The sequence below is a fragment of the Dermacentor andersoni genome, chromosome 1, assembly GCF_023375885.2.
Source record: "Dermacentor andersoni chromosome 1, qqDerAnde1_hic_scaffold, whole genome shotgun sequence".
Lineage (NCBI taxonomy): Eukaryota > Metazoa > Arthropoda > Arachnida > Ixodida > Ixodidae > Dermacentor > Dermacentor andersoni.
Window position 1 is genome coordinate 89690410 of NC_092814.1, and position 18985 is coordinate 89709394.

General features: G+C 42.5%; 1 protein-coding gene across 2 annotated transcripts in view; it reads right to left on the minus strand.

Annotated features, from left to right (window-relative positions):
* The window catches only part of LOC126544326 (protein C19orf12 homolog), a 30320-nt gene that overhangs the window by 4159 nt on the left and 7176 nt on the right, over window positions 1–18985 (minus strand). Inside the window, exon 3 of one of the 2 annotated variants that reach the window (XM_055061740.2) lies at window positions 10285–10494. In XM_055061740.2, coding sequence (XP_054917715.1) covers window positions 10285–10494 — 210 coding nt within the window. Of the gene's footprint in view, window positions 1–1053; window positions 10495–18985 lie in introns of those variants that run through there. The other variant, XM_072286299.1, reaches the window with a different exon arrangement.

Here is an 18985-nt window from a genome sequence, read left to right on the forward strand (position 1 = left end):
AAGCTACACAGTATTTTGATACTAGAAGGTCTTGTTCAGCCCACTGTTGCACAAGGGCAGTTTGAGATGGCTACATTGAGGATTTTAGTATGTAAAGAAAATATCGGAACAGTTGAAAGTTTGGGACCATAACAGCTGTAGCTACCAATCGTTATTGAATTGTAGAGCACAGACTTCATTTATGTTACAATATATGAAATTCAGCATTGTTGATAGGCATTTTCATGGCAGCTTTTATGAAACGGTGCAGTCACCATAAAAGATTGTACATGTTATTTTGCTCCCATGTTTTAAGCAATTTATGTAACTTATATATTGGTGCTCTATGTCATGTTTATCCTTCTCTGCACCAGAATGAGTCAGAAAATTAATCTCTAGTGGCTAAAAAAAAAAAAAGTCAAATGTGGGGTCAAAAGAAGATGCATGGGTCATTAGTTTGAATTTTGCTTCGACTTTTATATGGATAACAGTAGAATTTCTGGGCATAAGTACTGTGCATGATTCTATTTTAGTCACTGCGCTACCCATCCATGCATGAAAACTCGGAAATGAAACTTCTTAAAGAAAAGTGAATCGATCCCGATTTTTCTTTCTTCTGAGATATGTCACTTGCACACTAATTATGTTAAGATATGGAAAAAAAATTGCCATTAAGATTGCCCCCCTCGAGCTATCTTTATTACAAGAAAGGATGCTAGACTGGTTGTTTATAGATGAAAAAAAAAGCCATCCCCAAGCATCTGTAAAGTACTTCACTAGCACTGTGCAAGTTTATGCTCTTAAAATGGAAGTTGTATGGTCACTTGGGTGAGTTTCTAGGACACAGGTGTATCAGTAGTGTGAAGGATGGGACTAAACAAAAGGCAACAACACGAACACCTCGTGTTGTTCTATTGCTTTGTCCCACCCTCCACAATCCTCTGTGAAAAGGAGGTCTACGTTTCATGTTCTGTGGAAACAGAACGAAGTACCACCTAGCTACAACACTCCCCAAATCCCATTGGCAGGTGAACATGAAGCCACAGCCATAAGTTTGATAGGAGTGCACCTTCATTATACAATAAAGTAAGAAACATTTATTGTACCAACATAACACTTGTACGCAATCACACAGCAATGCATAATGCAAAGTTTCTTTGGCACACAGACCACATGTGGCCTGGCTACCCTGGTTGCACAGTACTCACCTACAAGATGTTACAAAATACAATGGATACAGCCTTATCACAGCCAATGCTTTTTCAGGCACTTGCACCACATAACAGCACTTTGTACATAACAGAACGTATGTGGAACATTCAGAATTCTCTCACACAAACTGCACGTGGACATTAGTTTTAACTATAACAAGTGACAAAGCCAAAGCATGCTAACTTTGATAATTTTAGACCAAAAGAAACCAGCAGTGGGCAGACTTGTCACATCTGTCTTGTGGAGGATTTGATTGCAAAGCATTTTTGCATGGCCAAATGCTCTAACAATGAGACCCTTCAGAAAAATGTCCACTACTTCCTAGCACAGTAATATGAAGTACATTAGCATGTGCTTCAAAATTTGGAAGAAAAACGAGGAAAAAAACTCCATTTCTAAAGGTTCATATAAGATGTTCACATCTTGAATCCCAAGATGTGAATGTGATGTGAATCCCAAGATGTCACGGTTCTGGTTCTTGAATGTCAAGACTACAAATAATGCACATAGGAATATTTTTGCACCAACTTTCAATCTCCAATATCTCTCAATCGCTTTCAATCTTGAAGACTAAAGAAAACTAAAGTAATCAAGTCAATATGCTTGATTATATACACTGTGCTTTGTACTGTCAATGTTCAACACATATATAAATGTGCATACTTATGTTGAATGATATTATATTGGTTCCCTAAAATCTTGAAACTAAGCAAATGATAAAACTGCTCGAGACATGCAAGCTTTACACTGCTAGCAACAGAAGAATTCTATACTGACCTGTACAGTACCCAAAGCAGCCATGATACCGCCATTCAAAGTAGTAATGAACAGGTTACAGAGGTTCCTTCTATAACTAGCGATGAGGTTAAAAGAGCCTTGCAAGACATGAAATGGGGAAAAGCGGCAGGAGAAGATTGAATAACAGTCGATTTAATCAAAAATGGAGGAGACATAGTGCTTGAAAAACTGGCGGCTCTCAATACGAACTGTCTATTGTCTTCAAGGGTCCCCGAGAACTGGAAGAATGCAAACATTACACTAATCCACAAAAAGGGAGAGGTTAAAGAATTGAAAAATTATAGGCCCATTAGCTTACTTCCATATTATATAAAATACTCACCAAGATAATTTCCAATAGAATACGGGCAACAATGGACTTCAGTCAACCAAGGGAACAGGCTGGCTTCAGGAAGGGATACTCTACAATGGATCACATCCATGTCATCAATCAGGTAATCGAGAAATCCGCAGAGTACAATCACTCTCTATATGGCTTTCACATATTACAAAAAGGCACATGATTCAGTCAAGATACCAGTAGTCACAAAGGCATTACGTTATCAAGGAGTACAGGACGCTTACGTAAATATCTTGGAAAGTATCTATAGAGATTCCACAGCTACCTTAATTTTCCACAAGTAGGAAGATACCTATAAAGAAAGGGGTCAGACAAGGAGACACAATCTCTCCAATGATATTTACTGCGTACTTGAAAGTAGTATTCAAGCTATTAAACTGGGAAGGCTTAGGAGTACGGGTCAACGGCAAATACCTCGGCAACCTTCGATTTGCAGATGACATTGCCCTGTTCAGCAACACTGGGGACGAGTTACAACAAATGATTGAGGACCTTAGAGAGAGTATAAGAGTGGGGTTGGAAGATTAATATACAGAAGACAAAGATAATTATCAATAGGTGGGCAAGGGAAGAAGAGTTCAGGATCGCCAGTCAGCCTCTAGAGTCTGTGAAGGAGCACGTTTACCTAGGTCAACTAATCAAAGGCGACCCTGATCACGAGAAGGAAATTTACTGAATTAAAATGGGTTGGAGTGCATTCAGCAGACATTGTCAGATCCTGACTGTAAGCTTACCATTATAATTAAAAAGAATAGTGTATAATCAGTGCATTTTACTGGTGCTAACATATGGAGCAGAAACTTGGAGACTGACAAAGAAGCTTGAGAACAAGTTAAGGACTGTGCAAAGGGCGATGGAAAGAAGAATGTTAGGCATAACACTAAGAGACAGGAAGAGAGCGGTTTGGATCAGAGAGCAAACGGGTAGTTACATACAATATTCTAATTGACATCATGAGAAAGAAATGGTGCTGGGCAGGTCATGTAATGCGCAGATTAGATAACCATTGGACCATTAGGGTGACAGAATGGGTACCAAGAGAAGGGAAGCGCAGTTGAGGACGGCAGAAGACTAGGTGGGGTAATGTTAAGGAAATTCGCAGGCGCTAGCTGGAATCGGTTGGTGCAGGACAGGGGTAATTGGAGGTCACAGGGAGAAGCCTTCTTCCTGCAGTGGACATAAAATAGGCTGATGGTGATGATGAATGTTGTGATCTGCCATTTACCCCGCAAAACCAGTCACTCACAGAGGACGTGACAATGGGGAACGAGTCGATGACCTCATCAGAGCCACGCCCAACTGCGACGATTTATGGCAAACAGTTGAGCTACACCAACTATGCCAGGAAGGGCTCTGCCAAAACGGAGACATTCCTTCACATCACCTGACATTGGGCCAAACTGCCATGTCCACGCCGGAGACAGGGTCATTGTGCCTCCCCATTTCCAGTGAGAGTTTTGGCCCAAGCTCCGCTCGGAGGAAAAGGGCTACTAACCTCCGGATTGGCGGTGCATAATGTTATCCATCTCCTGGCGTTGGATTAGGGGAAGGCGACAGGACCAGGCCAATGGAGGGGTTAGAAAAAGGAGACAGGCACTTGGAAGAGAGATCGGCAGCTTGAACTTGAACGTGATCATCTGATATTCAGTCTTTTCTGCATCATTCTTGTACAAAATATAATATAAATGTATGCGTTTAGAACATCCTGGATATCTGGGCCAGCCCCACAATCCCTCACTCCTCTGTGGTGAATAGATATCTCACATCCTCGGAACCCCGATCGCAATAATATCCAAAATTAAAACACGGAGCAATGCGTTTTTTTTTTCCCATCGAGAATTTTGAACATAAATTCATATTTACAATACCCGCACATTCAGACAAACGCATGCCAATCAAGGCAGTAATGCCCCAACTTGTTAGACTGCATCAACACTGACAAAAAGAAGTATCTAAGGTAGGGGACCCTGTATAATACTGTGCACAAGACACCAGCCATTGTTAGCCCAAATGATTCTTATTGTGGTGGTCTTTTAATGCTATAAAAGCACATATAATTGTAACAACCAGGGTGTCGAATCGAACTTGAATCCGAACTGAAAACCGCACCCAAACAGCGATTTTGGGAGGAACTGAGCCCGATCTAATATTTTCAAAGTGTGCCTGAACCCGAATTGAACTTGGACTGAAAAAAAATAACAGTTACAGGTTCAGCACGAAACAGTTCAACTCTTTCAGGCACAGTGGTCAGCGTTGCTGACCAATTCAAAATTTTTTTTGCAGTGCCATCTGCTTGTTTAGCTAGAAAACAAGTGTTCACTTTTCCCCTTCAGTCTTCTTTGAAAGTGTGCCATATGGTGCTAGTTGTCTAGGGAGAGTTTTTTTTTATTGTCAAGCAACAGACTTATAGCCAGCATGCCATTTCCAGCGCCGAACCCTGAAAGTTTCTACTGATGCAAAGGTATGTGAACTTACACGGAACTTTTTTCGGATGTAACACATACTGCAGGAGTATATCCTACTGGCTGTAGTGGCAAAAATACGCTGTGGATTAACTTGATGCTGCATTGCGATATTTGTTGTGGTGGTGACCTACACTGATCCCCATGCTTGAAAGGGGTTATAGGTGGAGTCACAGATTGTAGAACTGAAATTCAACATGAAATTAAATTTGATGTTCAATATGTTTTTTCCAGTTCAATATGAAGATATTTCTTCCGACAATGACAGCTATGCTGGAGGCTACAGCTCAAGCGATAGCGATTATGACCCAGAAGAGGATATCCACGATCACTTGTCCGATGCCGACTCCGCAATTCCACATGTAACCGAATTTGTGGAGTTCGCTATCTGTACAATCGAGTCCATGCATTAGCAAAGAAAAAGAGAGAGAGAGAGAAACACCGGGCAAGCTCGCACTTGGTCGCACGAGGTTTGAAACAGCGAAACACCTGTCTCCATATGCCGTATTGACCATAGTCGTCAAATGTTCATGAACCGTATTTCGAGGGGATACCATTCGTTCCTCCACCTCGTTCAAACGTGGTAGTCCTGCTGGCTTGGGTGGCTACTTGAAGCCGTTTGTCACGCTGAACTGTGGCACCTTCCCCCGTAAGACCGTTTCTCAACAGGTCCTACACAGCCGCATCTCATCGTGGTCGCTGGCCTCCGGGAAGATGTCTCGCAGCACACACATGCCTTGTGCACGCTTCTCAACAGACCGAACCGTGTTGAGCATCGATAGGTTTGAGTCAAACCACAGTCGATCGCACACTCAGCAGGAATGTCCAAACTCCGAGAGGAACTCGCATTGAAACCGAGCGCTGGCACCCCCAGTTGAAGCGCGAGCTCGGCGTCGCTCGTACTCTGCCTCTCGCACTGCAGGGTCTTGGTGTAATTGTTGATGCTTCACAGCGATCCTGGCTCTCTCTCGATTGGCGTATTCCGAGTCTTTGCATAGTCGCCACCTGTAGGCTTTGGCCTCTCTGGACAAGAAGGTTGGATCGGCCTGTCGTTGCCGTTGTTTCTCCCGCATCGCAACAAGTCTAGCTTCGCAATGCGCAGCCTCTTCTTCGGCAGTACGAACTTTCTTAGGCTGCCCCATGGCGTTAACTGACCGAGTGCCGCCGAGCACACGCTTTGACATCCTTTTCAAGGTCAAGCGCATGCGCATTACTAACCGTTATCATGGTGCATGTGCAGATTTCGGCGCCGTGGCGAAACCGGCTGCGCGCAGTGTCTCCGCCGGTGGGCGTGGCTTAGCACCAGCTGTGGCGCAGCGGCGAAACCGGCTGTGCACAGTGTCTCTGTCGGTGGCCGTCAGTGGAGCTTTATGATATGCGGTTCATTTTATGCCGAGCAAGAACAGCTTCACTGTTAAAAGGTGCTCACACCGAAGGTGTGCAAAATGCAGCATAAAGGCACAACCATCAAGAACAGTTTGGATGTGCCAAACCTGCAATGTGCCACTGTGCCTACGGAAGGGAAAATTTTTTTTTTTTTTCAGATTACGACAAAAAGCAATTTTCAATGTGGAAAGTGCAAAGTATGCTGCTACATCACAAAGGACTACATGATAAATATGTTCTATGCAGAGACCCTTCCGGCACGGTGGTCAGCAACACTGACCACCTCGTCAAAACTTTATTATGAATAGTATTTTTTTTTTCATGCATGCAATATGCTTTCTTAACTGTTCTCAATTCCAGCATTAAAATTGACGATTTAAAACAAAGAGAATTTGTGTGCTTGAAAGAGTTAACATAATAGTTCTGCGGAAACCCGGAAGGTGGAGTGAAGTAATTAATAATGGGAAAATCAGACATCCACCCGTTAGTAGCAAATGCTACGAACTGGTGAATTTTCCCTTTATTAATTGAAAGAGTTAAGTACATAAGGTGACAAGAGGTGCTCAATAGTTTACATTATTCTTCAAACAGCTACATCTTCAATCGGCACACCTTACTAGCAGATTTTTACGACTGACGAGTTTCGCTGTCTGTGAGAATGGAGATAGACGATGGGCGTCTGCTGGTAACTATGGCTACCTCGGCAGAGGTTCTTGCACTTCTGAAGTCAGCCATGCCAGTAGTGTTCTGCCACCAAAAAGTTGTTTCAAGGGCTCCGGAGAGTCAACAATGCCGGTGACGTTCCCAATTCGGCCTGTTAGGTCAACTTGTTACTAAAACTAGACAAACACAGAGCAGAAAAGAAGATGTCCTCAACGAGGGATATGAACGAGTTCTGCTACATGACTTATTGTAACCATAACACTGCAGTTGGTAATGAATGCTGTCATCTTCTCAGTGAGTAATAACCACCAGAGTAAACAGCATGCGAAATCTGCTTTTGTTACGTCCCATGGTACACTGCATGTTTGGTGCTTAGGCAAGCAGAGTACAATGCTCTTCAAATTGTAGAAATTATTCGTGGGGCACAATGTATGTGCTTTGACCCCTTTGTCTGTGCTTAGTCAGTGCAAGACTACGTGCATGTGCGGATGCGCAAGAAAGATAGACATATGGTTCAGCACAAACCATGCTTGTTCATCCTTCAGAAGCACCAATGTCTTCACCTGCTGCTAAAAAACCAGCAAACTGAGCGAAATGTCAAATGCTGGCTTCTGTCTTTCCTACAGACTAAAAGATGGAAGTTTTACTTTATGTAATACAATGCTAATTTGTGCTGTCTTTGACCCCATAGATCACATGCCACAGTCCGCTCACCACCAGTCCTGCAGTAAAACCTAAATCAAAACGCAAATTAACTGATTCTGCTGCTGTCAAAGTAATGAGTGTGGAAGCTATGCAAACCTTACGACGACTCAGGGATTTTCACTACTGATCCATGTCATTACTTTGAATATGAAAACTCCCCTCTATCTGTGCAATTCATTCGTAAACTTCTGCCTCCTCTTGATGAAACTTGTACATGCGCCATGCTGACAAGTCGATAGCACTGTGCAGTATATCTCCATAGGGCAAGATAAAAGTGACTGCACCGAACCAGTCTGCAAACCGGTTCAGTGTTACGAACCAGTTCGTGAACCATTAATAATTTTTATTTCTCTGAACTGGAATGGAATCGCAGTGCATTGAGCCTGGGCTGAATTATATTTTTTTCATTTCGACGCCCTGGTTACAACTACATAAAACCCCTAAAACAAACCTCAAATCTACTGAGATTGTAAAATTGCACTACAGAGAAACACTGTCACAACAAAGAGGGCTAAATTGCCTTCAGCACACACGCTAGACAGCATCAATGGTTCGCATATACTTTGTGGTTAACATGCTGGACTCAATACAAGTATCTAGCAAGTGCCCCTCAATCAATTACTTTGATCTACATTTCAGCTATGTGACCAAACCAATGCACATCCTACCTTTTCTTGCAGTTATCGAACAAAATGAGGTGTGTGAACAAATGAGGTGTGAATATACAGATATATTCAGGACCCACCGCATAGCTCAGTGGCTATGGCATTGGGCTGCTGAGCTCAAGGTCGTGGGTTAGATCCTGACAGTTGTGGCCGCATTCCAATGGGGGCAGAATACATGAGCACACATGCACCGTGTATTGAGTGCACATTAAAGAACCTGAGGTTGTCCAATCAGGTAACAATCTAGAGACTCCCACGACGATGTGCCTCAGATTGTTGTTCTGGCATGTAAATTCCAGAATTTAATTTTACATTCAGGTAACGCAGATTACATGCAACTTGTAATTGGTTTTTCAAGACAAAAGTTCCTGCTACAGCTGCAATTCTTCACAGTTCAACAAAATGCTGAGTTGGGCTGGTTGGCACATATATTGTATAAGACAAATAAAATAGTACAAACAGGAAAAAATTGGCAGCAACCTGACATAGCATGCAGAGCATGACACCTGGCACCATTTCTTTTTCTTTTTTTTCTGTCATTCTCACCAACCCATTAATTGCTACTGTAGATTTTACTCCGAATGATATCATGTTGGGACCCAACAAAAAATTAACACATGAAAATGTGCATTTCTAATATAGACATCATAATAACATTGTGGCTATGCCTGCTGAGCTCTGGCAATGACATCTGGCTCTTAGTCCAATTCTACTGGTTCTATTTATAATGTTCTTGCACTAGGCTTTGCAATACACAGCAATGCAAGTGCTATGACGTTGCATCTACATATAAATGAGTTATAAACAACTCATTGCATGCACTCAATTTTTGCTCAAGGATGGCAGGACACACAAGTTACCCATGTAACAGAAGTATTACACAAGACAAAAGATGTTAGCAATGTCGTCTGATGCTAATTAAAATCACATAAGGCATAAATATAATGAAAAATTTGTTCAACTTGACACACCTTTTCTCAAAACATTTGTCACACTACAGCCCACCAACAGCCTCCAAACTGCTGCTACTAGATAAACTAGTAAATAAAGAAACTTACAATGAGAAGCAAACATGCAAAATACAAACAAATAAAACGTATACAGGGTGCAGGCTGCTATGATGCTATGATGTGCATATTGATGAATATGGCTTGATTCACTTGAGATCTCCGAATGACTGCATTAAAAGAGTCTGGCAGTCTGTCACATGCAAAAAAAAAAAAAAAACACACACACACACACACACATAGAAAATGATTTATGCTTCATTATAGATCCTTCAGTGCCTTCATGCCCCTAAAAGAAACGAGTAGATCAGTCAGAAGCATCAGCAGTGTCATTTGCCGCTGCTGCCTGAGACAGAACCTTCACTGTTACGATAGGCACCAGTTTGTACCTTGCACCTTCACATGCTCAAACGGTGTTTTACCTTGCAATATTTTTTCATTCAAACATTTTTTTTTTCTTTCAGCTTCACTCTCTTTCGCAATAGCCGATGCCTGCACAAGCAGCCTGGATTTCCTTTGGATTTATGACTGCTTTACGAGTTTGGGTTAAATGAAATGCATGAACAAGCCTTGTTTGTCAAATAGTAGCCACACTGAATATACCGTAAGTTAAATACCTTAAGTTTAACTGTTTGGCATATCAATGAATTAAGCTTGACCAAGTGTCCCAATAGAAGCTTGTAAAATTTACACTTTAGCACATGTGTAAATATATTGCCAGATCGCAAGCAATTTATTCAGTGGGCTCTGTATTAAACATTTTGAATTTGAATAGTATATTGTAATCAGCATAATTTTTGAAGGCATGATCTGACTAACAAAATTTCCTTCCCAGTACATGGAGGTAAAGTTAACTCCCTAGTTGGATTATGGAGCAATCTCATAAAAGCAAATGGGTCTTAGTGCTCACATATGAATATGAATTTACACATGTACACACCAAAACAGCTCAGAACAAGGATCATGCTACCACAGGCAGAAGAACTCCAGAAAGTGGTATTCCTAAGGTAACCATCTTCAGTCAATAATTTCCAAGTGCATCTGACTGTGAAAATAATCAATTATACCACGAATGATCCGCCTTTTGATGTGGATATCACCACATAGGAGAGCTGCCAACTCCACCACATCTGCAACTTCAATTTCAGCGAAAGCTCGCTGAACAGCAGCGATGAGGTCGTCCTTTTGGTCATCAGACATGTTGCTGATAATCTCTGCAGCAGACACAAATTTGTCTTGCATCATTATTGCAGCTGCACAGCCACCAAGAGCCCCACCTGCAAGGAGGATGCAGGTGCATCACTTTCCACTCACCAGAAACGATTTTTTTGTGGATGAGGAAGGTGAACTGCTGTAAGACCTCTCTCAAGACATTTGCTTAAACCTTTATGGACGAGTGTTGCTTACAAGCAACGCACCAGAAAAATAATTTTTTTTCTCGCAGAGTTTTGGATGAGTACAGTTTTTGGCTAAACGTATTCAGTCAACACTGAAAGACAGGCAGCAAGCATCATTTGTTGGATTAGAGCAGGAACAGAGGACAAGGAAGATGAAGCTTGGTGTGCGAACAAGATACTCTGCTGCACTGGTGCAATGAAACGCACAAGTGCACCTTTGCTTCACATCCAACACTTTGCTTCACATCCAACAAAAACTGCCTCTACAAGTTCCACAAGCAGCCATAGGTGGCTTGGGTAAAGCTCACTTCCGATGTTTAGCCTGTTGTTGCCCACCCATTGCTGCAAAAGTTCCTGCAAAAAATATGATATATATATATATATATATATATATATATATATATATACACATTTTTTTTTTAACATCCTTATTCTCAGTGTATTTTCATATTTCTATGAAACAAACATTTCCTTTGGGCGTTTTCATGTCTCGTCGTTAGATGGTAAGAGGGAAATAATATAATGTTAGTCCTGGAAAAATTTAGCATTCTTGCAGAAACAAAAGAAATAGGAAAGTGAGCATGCAATAAATATGATTTTATCGCCTTCATCTGGAATTCTCGATGAGAAAAATATACCACACGTTGCAGTTAAACACACATTATCGTGCAGAGAGGACATTCTGTGTATAGTATTGCAATAATGAAGTTATACTTGGCAAGTGTTTACCACAGGCATAGATTTCCAGTACTGGACACACATTGCTAGGCAATAAGTGTGTGGCTCTGAATTGAATTGAATTCTGGTGTTTTACGTGGCAAAACCACGATTTGATTATGAGACACACTGTAGTGCCGTATTAATTTTGACTACCTGGGCATGTTTAACATGTCCCCAATGCACAGGGCATGAGCCCTGTTGCATTTCGCCCCCATCAAAATGCGGCCACCGCAGTTGGGATCTGATCCTGCGACCTCTTGCTTAGCAGCACATCATGACAGCCACTAAGCCACCACAGCGGCTCAGTCTGGCTCTGTGTGGAAAATCACACTTTGTAAACAGAGGCACATATATGTCAAAGCACAGAATCACCACATATACTGCTCCTTTTCTAATAAAAAGTAACATGTGGTTTTAAATGCTGCACTTTTCTCTGGGAAATATATATAAAAGAAGAGGGTGGGATTGATTTAAAAGTTTTCACTTGCAATATATTTGGACATTCTTCTTTTATCAGTAAAAAGCTAAAGTAAAATGCAAACTAGAATGCTATATAAAGAGCATCTGTGCATCCAGTACAGCTATGTTAACTCAAAGGCCAACTGTGACAAAATGTTGGACTGCGCGAAAAGCCTAGTTTCACATATCGATATATAGCAGCCCTGTTCAAAATTTCACGCTTAAAATATGAATATATGCATAACAAAAAGCTAGCAAAAGTAAATGTTCTTTTTTTAATACAAGAACTGAAAAAAAAAAAAGAACATCGCTGCCATTACCACTAACCAGATATTACATAAAACTTAGAACGCCAAGAACCAGCGTGGCTATTCAACATGACCTCCAAGATTTCATGGCACTCGTGCTGTGCTGAAAATCAAGCAGGCAATATATGTCGGGATTTGTGTCACATCCACTAACCACTAGATGCATGCGTCATCTGCTAAGGTGCTACTGATATCTAAAGGCTGTTAGGAAAATTAGACAGCTACCAGCCCTGCAGCTTTGCCATGATTGCTTCAATAGTGCATAGTAGAAACTCGTTCATACGTTTTAAAAAAATGTGAGAAAAACGTACTAACCGGGAAAACGTACGATCTGAAGTAACTAAAAACTTTGACAGACTCAACTATTGTTAACATCTACGTAATGTGAAGCGTCGCACGAATTGCTGCGGCACGAGACACCGGCGCGCGTCGACCTGGTGGTGTTCCGGCAGCCCGAGACGCGTTGTGTTTTCGTATTGCGTGTTTTAAGAGGGCGACGGGAAACCGAAACGAAATCGGGCTGATGGCCGACGCTGGATGCCGCCAAAGCGAAACGTGATGCCCACATCGCGCCGCCTGCAGAAGGGAACGGCAGCGCGTTTGGATTATCGCCCACTAGGTTTCGATCGCCCGCGCCACGCACCTTTTCCTGTTCACATCAGATCTAGCGGCGGGAAAACGTATACGATCGCAGTCTACAGCAAGGAAGGGCGGCGCGTTTCGGTTATCGCCTATTAAAAGCGTGCGCTGCGCTTCCGACGGCACCACGCGCTGTGAAACAGATAGGCGAAGATGTTTATCGCAATAGGATTGGCAGTGACGGCTGTTAATGCCGTGTACGACGACGTCGGAGAATGTTGGCTGGTACCAAAGTGAGAAGAGTGCGCGCCGGCGTTCGAGACAGGCGGGCGAGTACTGCAGTGAAGGTGCCGCGGCGGGCAGCTATATACTGCTCGATCGCGCGCGCTTCGCTCTTTTTCTTGTTTACGTGGGATCTAGTGGTCAGAAAACGTGTCATACGATCGCAAAAAATCGTGTTTTCGGGGGATGTATGAACCGGTAAAAAATGAGCGTAATTCTGTTGGGTCACTGTTTGTGTTCTCGATTGAGAACGTTGGCGCCGGGCATAAAAATTCTCACTATAACACCTAAAGGCAAATCTGGCGCTACTGTCTATGCTGTCATTCTGTCATGGGCACGACCTACTGGAACTCCAGACCTTCACCAGCATATCAACCTTCTATGGGAGCCACTTGCGCCCACTCTCGTTCAACCGTTGGCCGTTGGTGTCGCTTTTATAACGTGTTTTATTTGTATTTGTATTTTGTAGCAAGAGCTTGGTGGCGCAAGCCACCGCCCCGTTCCAAAGGGGACGCTCATAACATCCATCCATCCATCCATCCATCCATATAAAACCCCTTAAACTTCGTAAAGCAGCGACACTCTCCTCCTCCGTCTTCACTCCTCCTCGTTCTCGTTTCTCCTCTCGTTTATTTTACGCTCCCTCCTCGACCGTGGCGCCGCCTACACTGCTCGAGCGTATCAACGGCGCCAACATGCGCTCCTCGCAACTTCGGAAACGCTTCTCGAGCAAAAATGGCGCTGACGCATGGCGCAAGGGCACACGTGATGCTATTAGACGAATAGCGACGCGGCGTCGGCCTCTGCCAGAGCGCGCGAGGAGGAGGAGGCGGCATTCTTCAAAGTGTGGCACTACTTTACGAAGTTTAAGGGGCTTTAGTGCTTTATAACGTGTAACGAAACAATTTATGATAACTCAAAGGGAAGCTCGTTACTTTTCGAAGCGAGATCGGGATGCCTTGAACACGCACCTATAAAGCGAGATACAAGAAGGAAGAAGATGCATGTGCTTGCTGCGGTAAAGCTAGAGAAACTATGGAGCATGTTTTATTAGAATGTGAAGACGTCTACCCAGCAATCAATTTAGGCAGCACTGGCCTCCTTGAAGCCCTTGGTTTCAGCGAGAGCAGTGGAAAAGTAAACATGTCCGCAAAAGGCATTAGTAAGAGGCGATTGGAGGATTGGTGGAAGAAAAGTAGGGAAATGACAAAAAACGGAGACGTACAAAAGCACAGTTCGCAATAGGGGATCAGAAAATTTGGGTGTGGGAGTTCATAGTGTTTTTTTTTTTTCTTTTTTTATTGTTAAACCTAGGTAGGACATTAGGGAGTATAATAGCAAGCGCTTGCTGGCGCAACCCACCGCCCTGTTCCAAAGGGGACGCTCATAGCATCCATCCATCCGTCGGCTACTTTACGGTTCACTGGTGCGGTACTGCAATTAGTATGGCAGCTGTTGTGTTATGCCGAACTGCTTGCCTAGTTGGTGATGTTTGCGAACACAGTGACAGTGACGTCACAAGGCTTTGATCAGTCACTTGGCTCCAAAAGTTGACTACCCGAACCTGAAAAATGTCGGTGCGTGTAGCCCGCTGCTCTCTAAAATAGCGTTGAATAGCCACTCCTATTGCCTTTTTCAGGCAGTAGCAAACCGCACAGCTCTTGCAGATTACTGTAAGTCACATTGTTTATAGAGTTCGTAAAGTACACAACAGTTTCATTGTATACGTTGTAAAGTTGGCTTCTGCGCTCTTTAGAAAGTGGAAACTACCGTAAAGTTCTCCGACAGAACGATTACCACTCATTTTAACTCTTCAAAGTTGTCCGTGAATGCGTCGAGAGTTCAAAAAGAGTATTATGCATAGAGCGTCACTGCATACGTATCTTTCGCACCACCGTTATGCTGCCGCCGTACCACGCAGAAAAGCTAGCTTTGCAGTTTGAAAAGACTTTCATGACACAAGGTATGCAGTGCAGCACGTTTTACAGCACTGGGATCGCTTTTGCAAGCTTTCTACTGAGCTAGACATCCAACAACATTAAAAACGAGTTACGCTCACCTTTTCTTGGAACAGACTTGATCAACCTATTGCACACATTGGGCGCAGGACTTACATGTGAATACTTTTACCAGATCATCTACGGCACACAGCAGTAAATCCTAATGTCACCTGTCACATTAGGCTATCTGTAATGAACTCAAGAAAGCTAGATTATCCTATGAATCTTTTAAAACATTTTTTTTCCAGTCTCTTACGGAGGCTAGGAAAGGGAAATTTATGCCGTTTAGCATTGCAGCTGCCACCTATGCTCGTTGTTTACCTTTCTTGCACTGCTCCTCCTCTTCTAATTTTACTACTCATACGCAATTAAGCATTTACAAATTTTGTTCTTCTTATATTTGTGAATTTTTTCATTTACCACCAATATGAGTGCTTTGTGCCTGCCGAAATGGCAGCACGAGTGCTGAGCAGATCGCAGAAGCAGATGAACACGAACAGGTTATAACCAGCACCACTATGCCCATATGCTCTGTTCCTAACGGCAAAAGGGAGCTACATAGTTTGTCTGGTAACTCGGCGACTTGGCAGAGTGTTCGAAGGATGAGAGGATGAGCACACCTTGGCGAAAGGACTACTGTTGTCTAGTGGGTTGCAAAATTGTATGAGAAAATGTTCCAAAAGCCAGGGGGACTCATGCTTCAAAATGTTGTTTTCACTGGCTTTACTCAACGAAAAATAACAAAAAACACAGACGTTTCGCCACCTATGCGGGTGGCATCGTCAGTACATAAATGGCAACAAATGGGAAATACATCCTATTTATCTATGAAACTGCCGTAAACATCCGGCAGGGGGCCACGGTTAGAATTGCATGAAGATTGATTACGACGGATGAACCATGATTCTACAAATTTTCTTGGGCCCCATCGGTGTTCCTGTGCTAGCGTGGTTACATTGTCAAAATCGAACATGTGTCCCTTTGATAAACAATGATCACCAATTCCGTCTTGGCACGTGTAGCATGGGTGGCTTTCGTAGCATCTCTTAAATGTTCCTTGAGTCGAGTGCGACGTCGCCGCCCCGTCTCACCAATGTAGCTGGCACCACAGTCCGAGCAGTCGACCTTGTAGACGACACCACTTTGTTCGTCCGGAGGTGTGCGGTCCTTTGGCTTCGGGAACACGTTTCCCAATGTGTACGAGGGTTTGAACACAGTTCGAACACCCAAAGGCCGTAAAGCCCTGCGCACTGCTTCTGATACACCGCGGACATACGGAATGCACACAAAGGAAGCTGGCCTTTCGGCCTTGCTCTTGCGGGGTTTTTGCATGCGGCGCTGCGTATCACTGACAAAGCGCTCAGGGTAACTCCGTTTATGCAAAAGAGCGGCAACATTCGTTAATTCTTGCTCCCTCAAAGTTTGCGTTGACGAGAGCGCATCGCAACGGGACAGGAGCGTACGTACCACGGCATGTTTGTGTTCTATAGGGTGGTGAGAGTCAAAACTCAGCACACTCCCGCTATCGCAAGATTTGCGATATACGGCTGTCTCCACCGAACCTCCTTCGCTCCGTCGTACCAGCACGTCTAGAAAGGCTAGGCTGCCACTATTCTCCGTCTCGCATGTAAATTGAATGGCATGATGGACGGCATTAAGCGCCTCATGCATGGCATGCAGGTTTTCCTTTTCGACAATCACAAATGTGTCATCTACATAGCGACAGTACATTTTGACAGCGAAGGGCAAGGACGTCATCACAGCAGTTTCCACATGTTGCATTACACGTGGCACATTAAAAAAGTGCAAGAATATAGGTATCCTATTATTGTGTGCCACATTAAACAGCATACAGAAGCTACATAAAATTGCTGAAAGTTTTGAAAAAACAAAACCCAACAATTTCTGCAAGGTTTAATATCTAAAGTTCATTAAGTTCATTAAAGTTCAGTCCATTTGTTGCCATTTATGTACTGACGATGCCACCCGCATAGGCGGCGAAACGTCTATGTTTTTTGTTATTTTTCGTTGAGTAAAGCCAGTGAAAACAACACTTTGAAGCAAAATTGTATACAGTACATTAAAAGGCCAAGCCAAATTTTCGCTCTTAGGAGCACTTAAACATGAAGAAAGGTGCCGGGTGGTGCCATTTGGATTTTCAATAAAAGATGCCTCAGCGCGGAGCCCTCGTTGGACCCACTCTCCCAATCTAGTACACTCTACGCGCAGTCCCGCCAGGCTGCCGAGGCACCGGATTGGCCAGAACTAGAGAAGAAGGAGACGGCAGCGCCGCCGCAAATTTCAATGTTTTTTGCTTTACACAAGCCACTTGCCACACTTGCCGTGGCCTCCGTTGGACCCACTCCCCCATTCTAGTGCACTCTACTCTAGGTAATATATAGTGAGAAAACCTATGGCGCCGAGAAAATGTACATAACGGGAAGGTGTCAATGAGGTTCTAGTGCACATCTCACTTATAACCAATTTAGCCTAAGTAATTTTTTGTTGCAGTTGGCCTTCAAGAAACCTCAAATTATTTAATGCTTCAGTGCTCACTATTTGAAGTAGTTTAGTCTGAGAGTCAGTCACAGCTGCCAGCTAATAAGCGTGCATATCGTCTGTAAACCAAGACTAGTAAAAAAAGCAGCTTTTTCTATTTCCATATTGCCTGGGCATACCCTGCAAGACAGTTTGTTGTGTTGCAATATATCCATTTGCTTTCACATGTTGTGCCACACCCCTTCTAGTACTTAATTTCCCTTACTACAAGTACAATGAAAGTCCTCATCCATACCCTTCTATACGTTTAAAAAAACTTGTAGCGGGGCTAGTTGGGTCATGTGTAGGCAAGGTGTACCCTATTTGCACATAAATAACATGACCATGAATGTAAAGTGAGGGGAAGACTTTTGGTCTCAGAAAAAAAGTAATAACATGCGCACACACACCCACACATTTAAAAATACCTTACAGGCCCAAAGGGCATTGAGTATGGGAGGGTTTAGTTATTACAATGAAAGTACAGTACAAGCAAACTAGTAAGGCACAGGGTTACGAAGCAAGTGAACATCAAAACGTAATGCAACAAAGTAAATTGCAAAATACAAAAGGTTCCAAAGCAATTGAACAAAATAAAAAGAAACAAGGAAAGAAAGGGAACAAAAATGCAACACAACAAAATACATTTGCAAAATAAGCAAATTTGCAATATAAGTCTTAGGCTGCAAATTTCTAAAGGTAACTCTCGTTATATTTGACCAAATTCAGCATTAATGCAAACAGGTCTCCTTAACGTGAAATAAGTGCCTGTCTTTGCGTTTCCTTTCTATGTGAATGTCTCAGGCTACACTATAATTATCTTTTATTCAATGTGTGTGCAGTTCAATATCTACTTACATTTAAATCTGATAATTATTTATGGAATAAATACTTTGATTTTTTGAAAAGCTATACTTTAACGATAAGTTATAGCCAGTTAACTGCAGTTTACAGCAATTAAAGAGGCAAACAGGTTGCTGAATGCTAATCAGAATATAGATGGTTGGCACATTAAAAAAGTGCAAGAATATAGGTATCCTATTATTGTGTGCCACATTAAACAGCATACAGAAGCTACATAAAATTGCTGAAAGTTTTGAAAAAACAACGAAACCCAACAATTTCTGCAAGGTTTAAAATCTAAAGTTCATTAAAAAAAAAAAGCTTACGGCATACTGCTACCTGACATAAAGAGAAGTCACTCTGATGTTAATAATTCATATACTATAAAGAGTCTAAAGTGTTAATCATGCCAACTGTCAAATAAAGCAAGACATCTCAACATTAAGGAAATACTGCATTGTATTAAAGAAATATTTATCTGCAACACATTTGCAGCTTTATGCCTCTACCCTTTTGTTTATGCATTGTACTTCATATTTTGTTCTACATTTGATCCTAACTAATATTCTCAGTAAAGCTGAACATCAATAAAAATTTTAACCCAAATAATCAGAACCTTTTATTTAATGAACTAATCAAAGT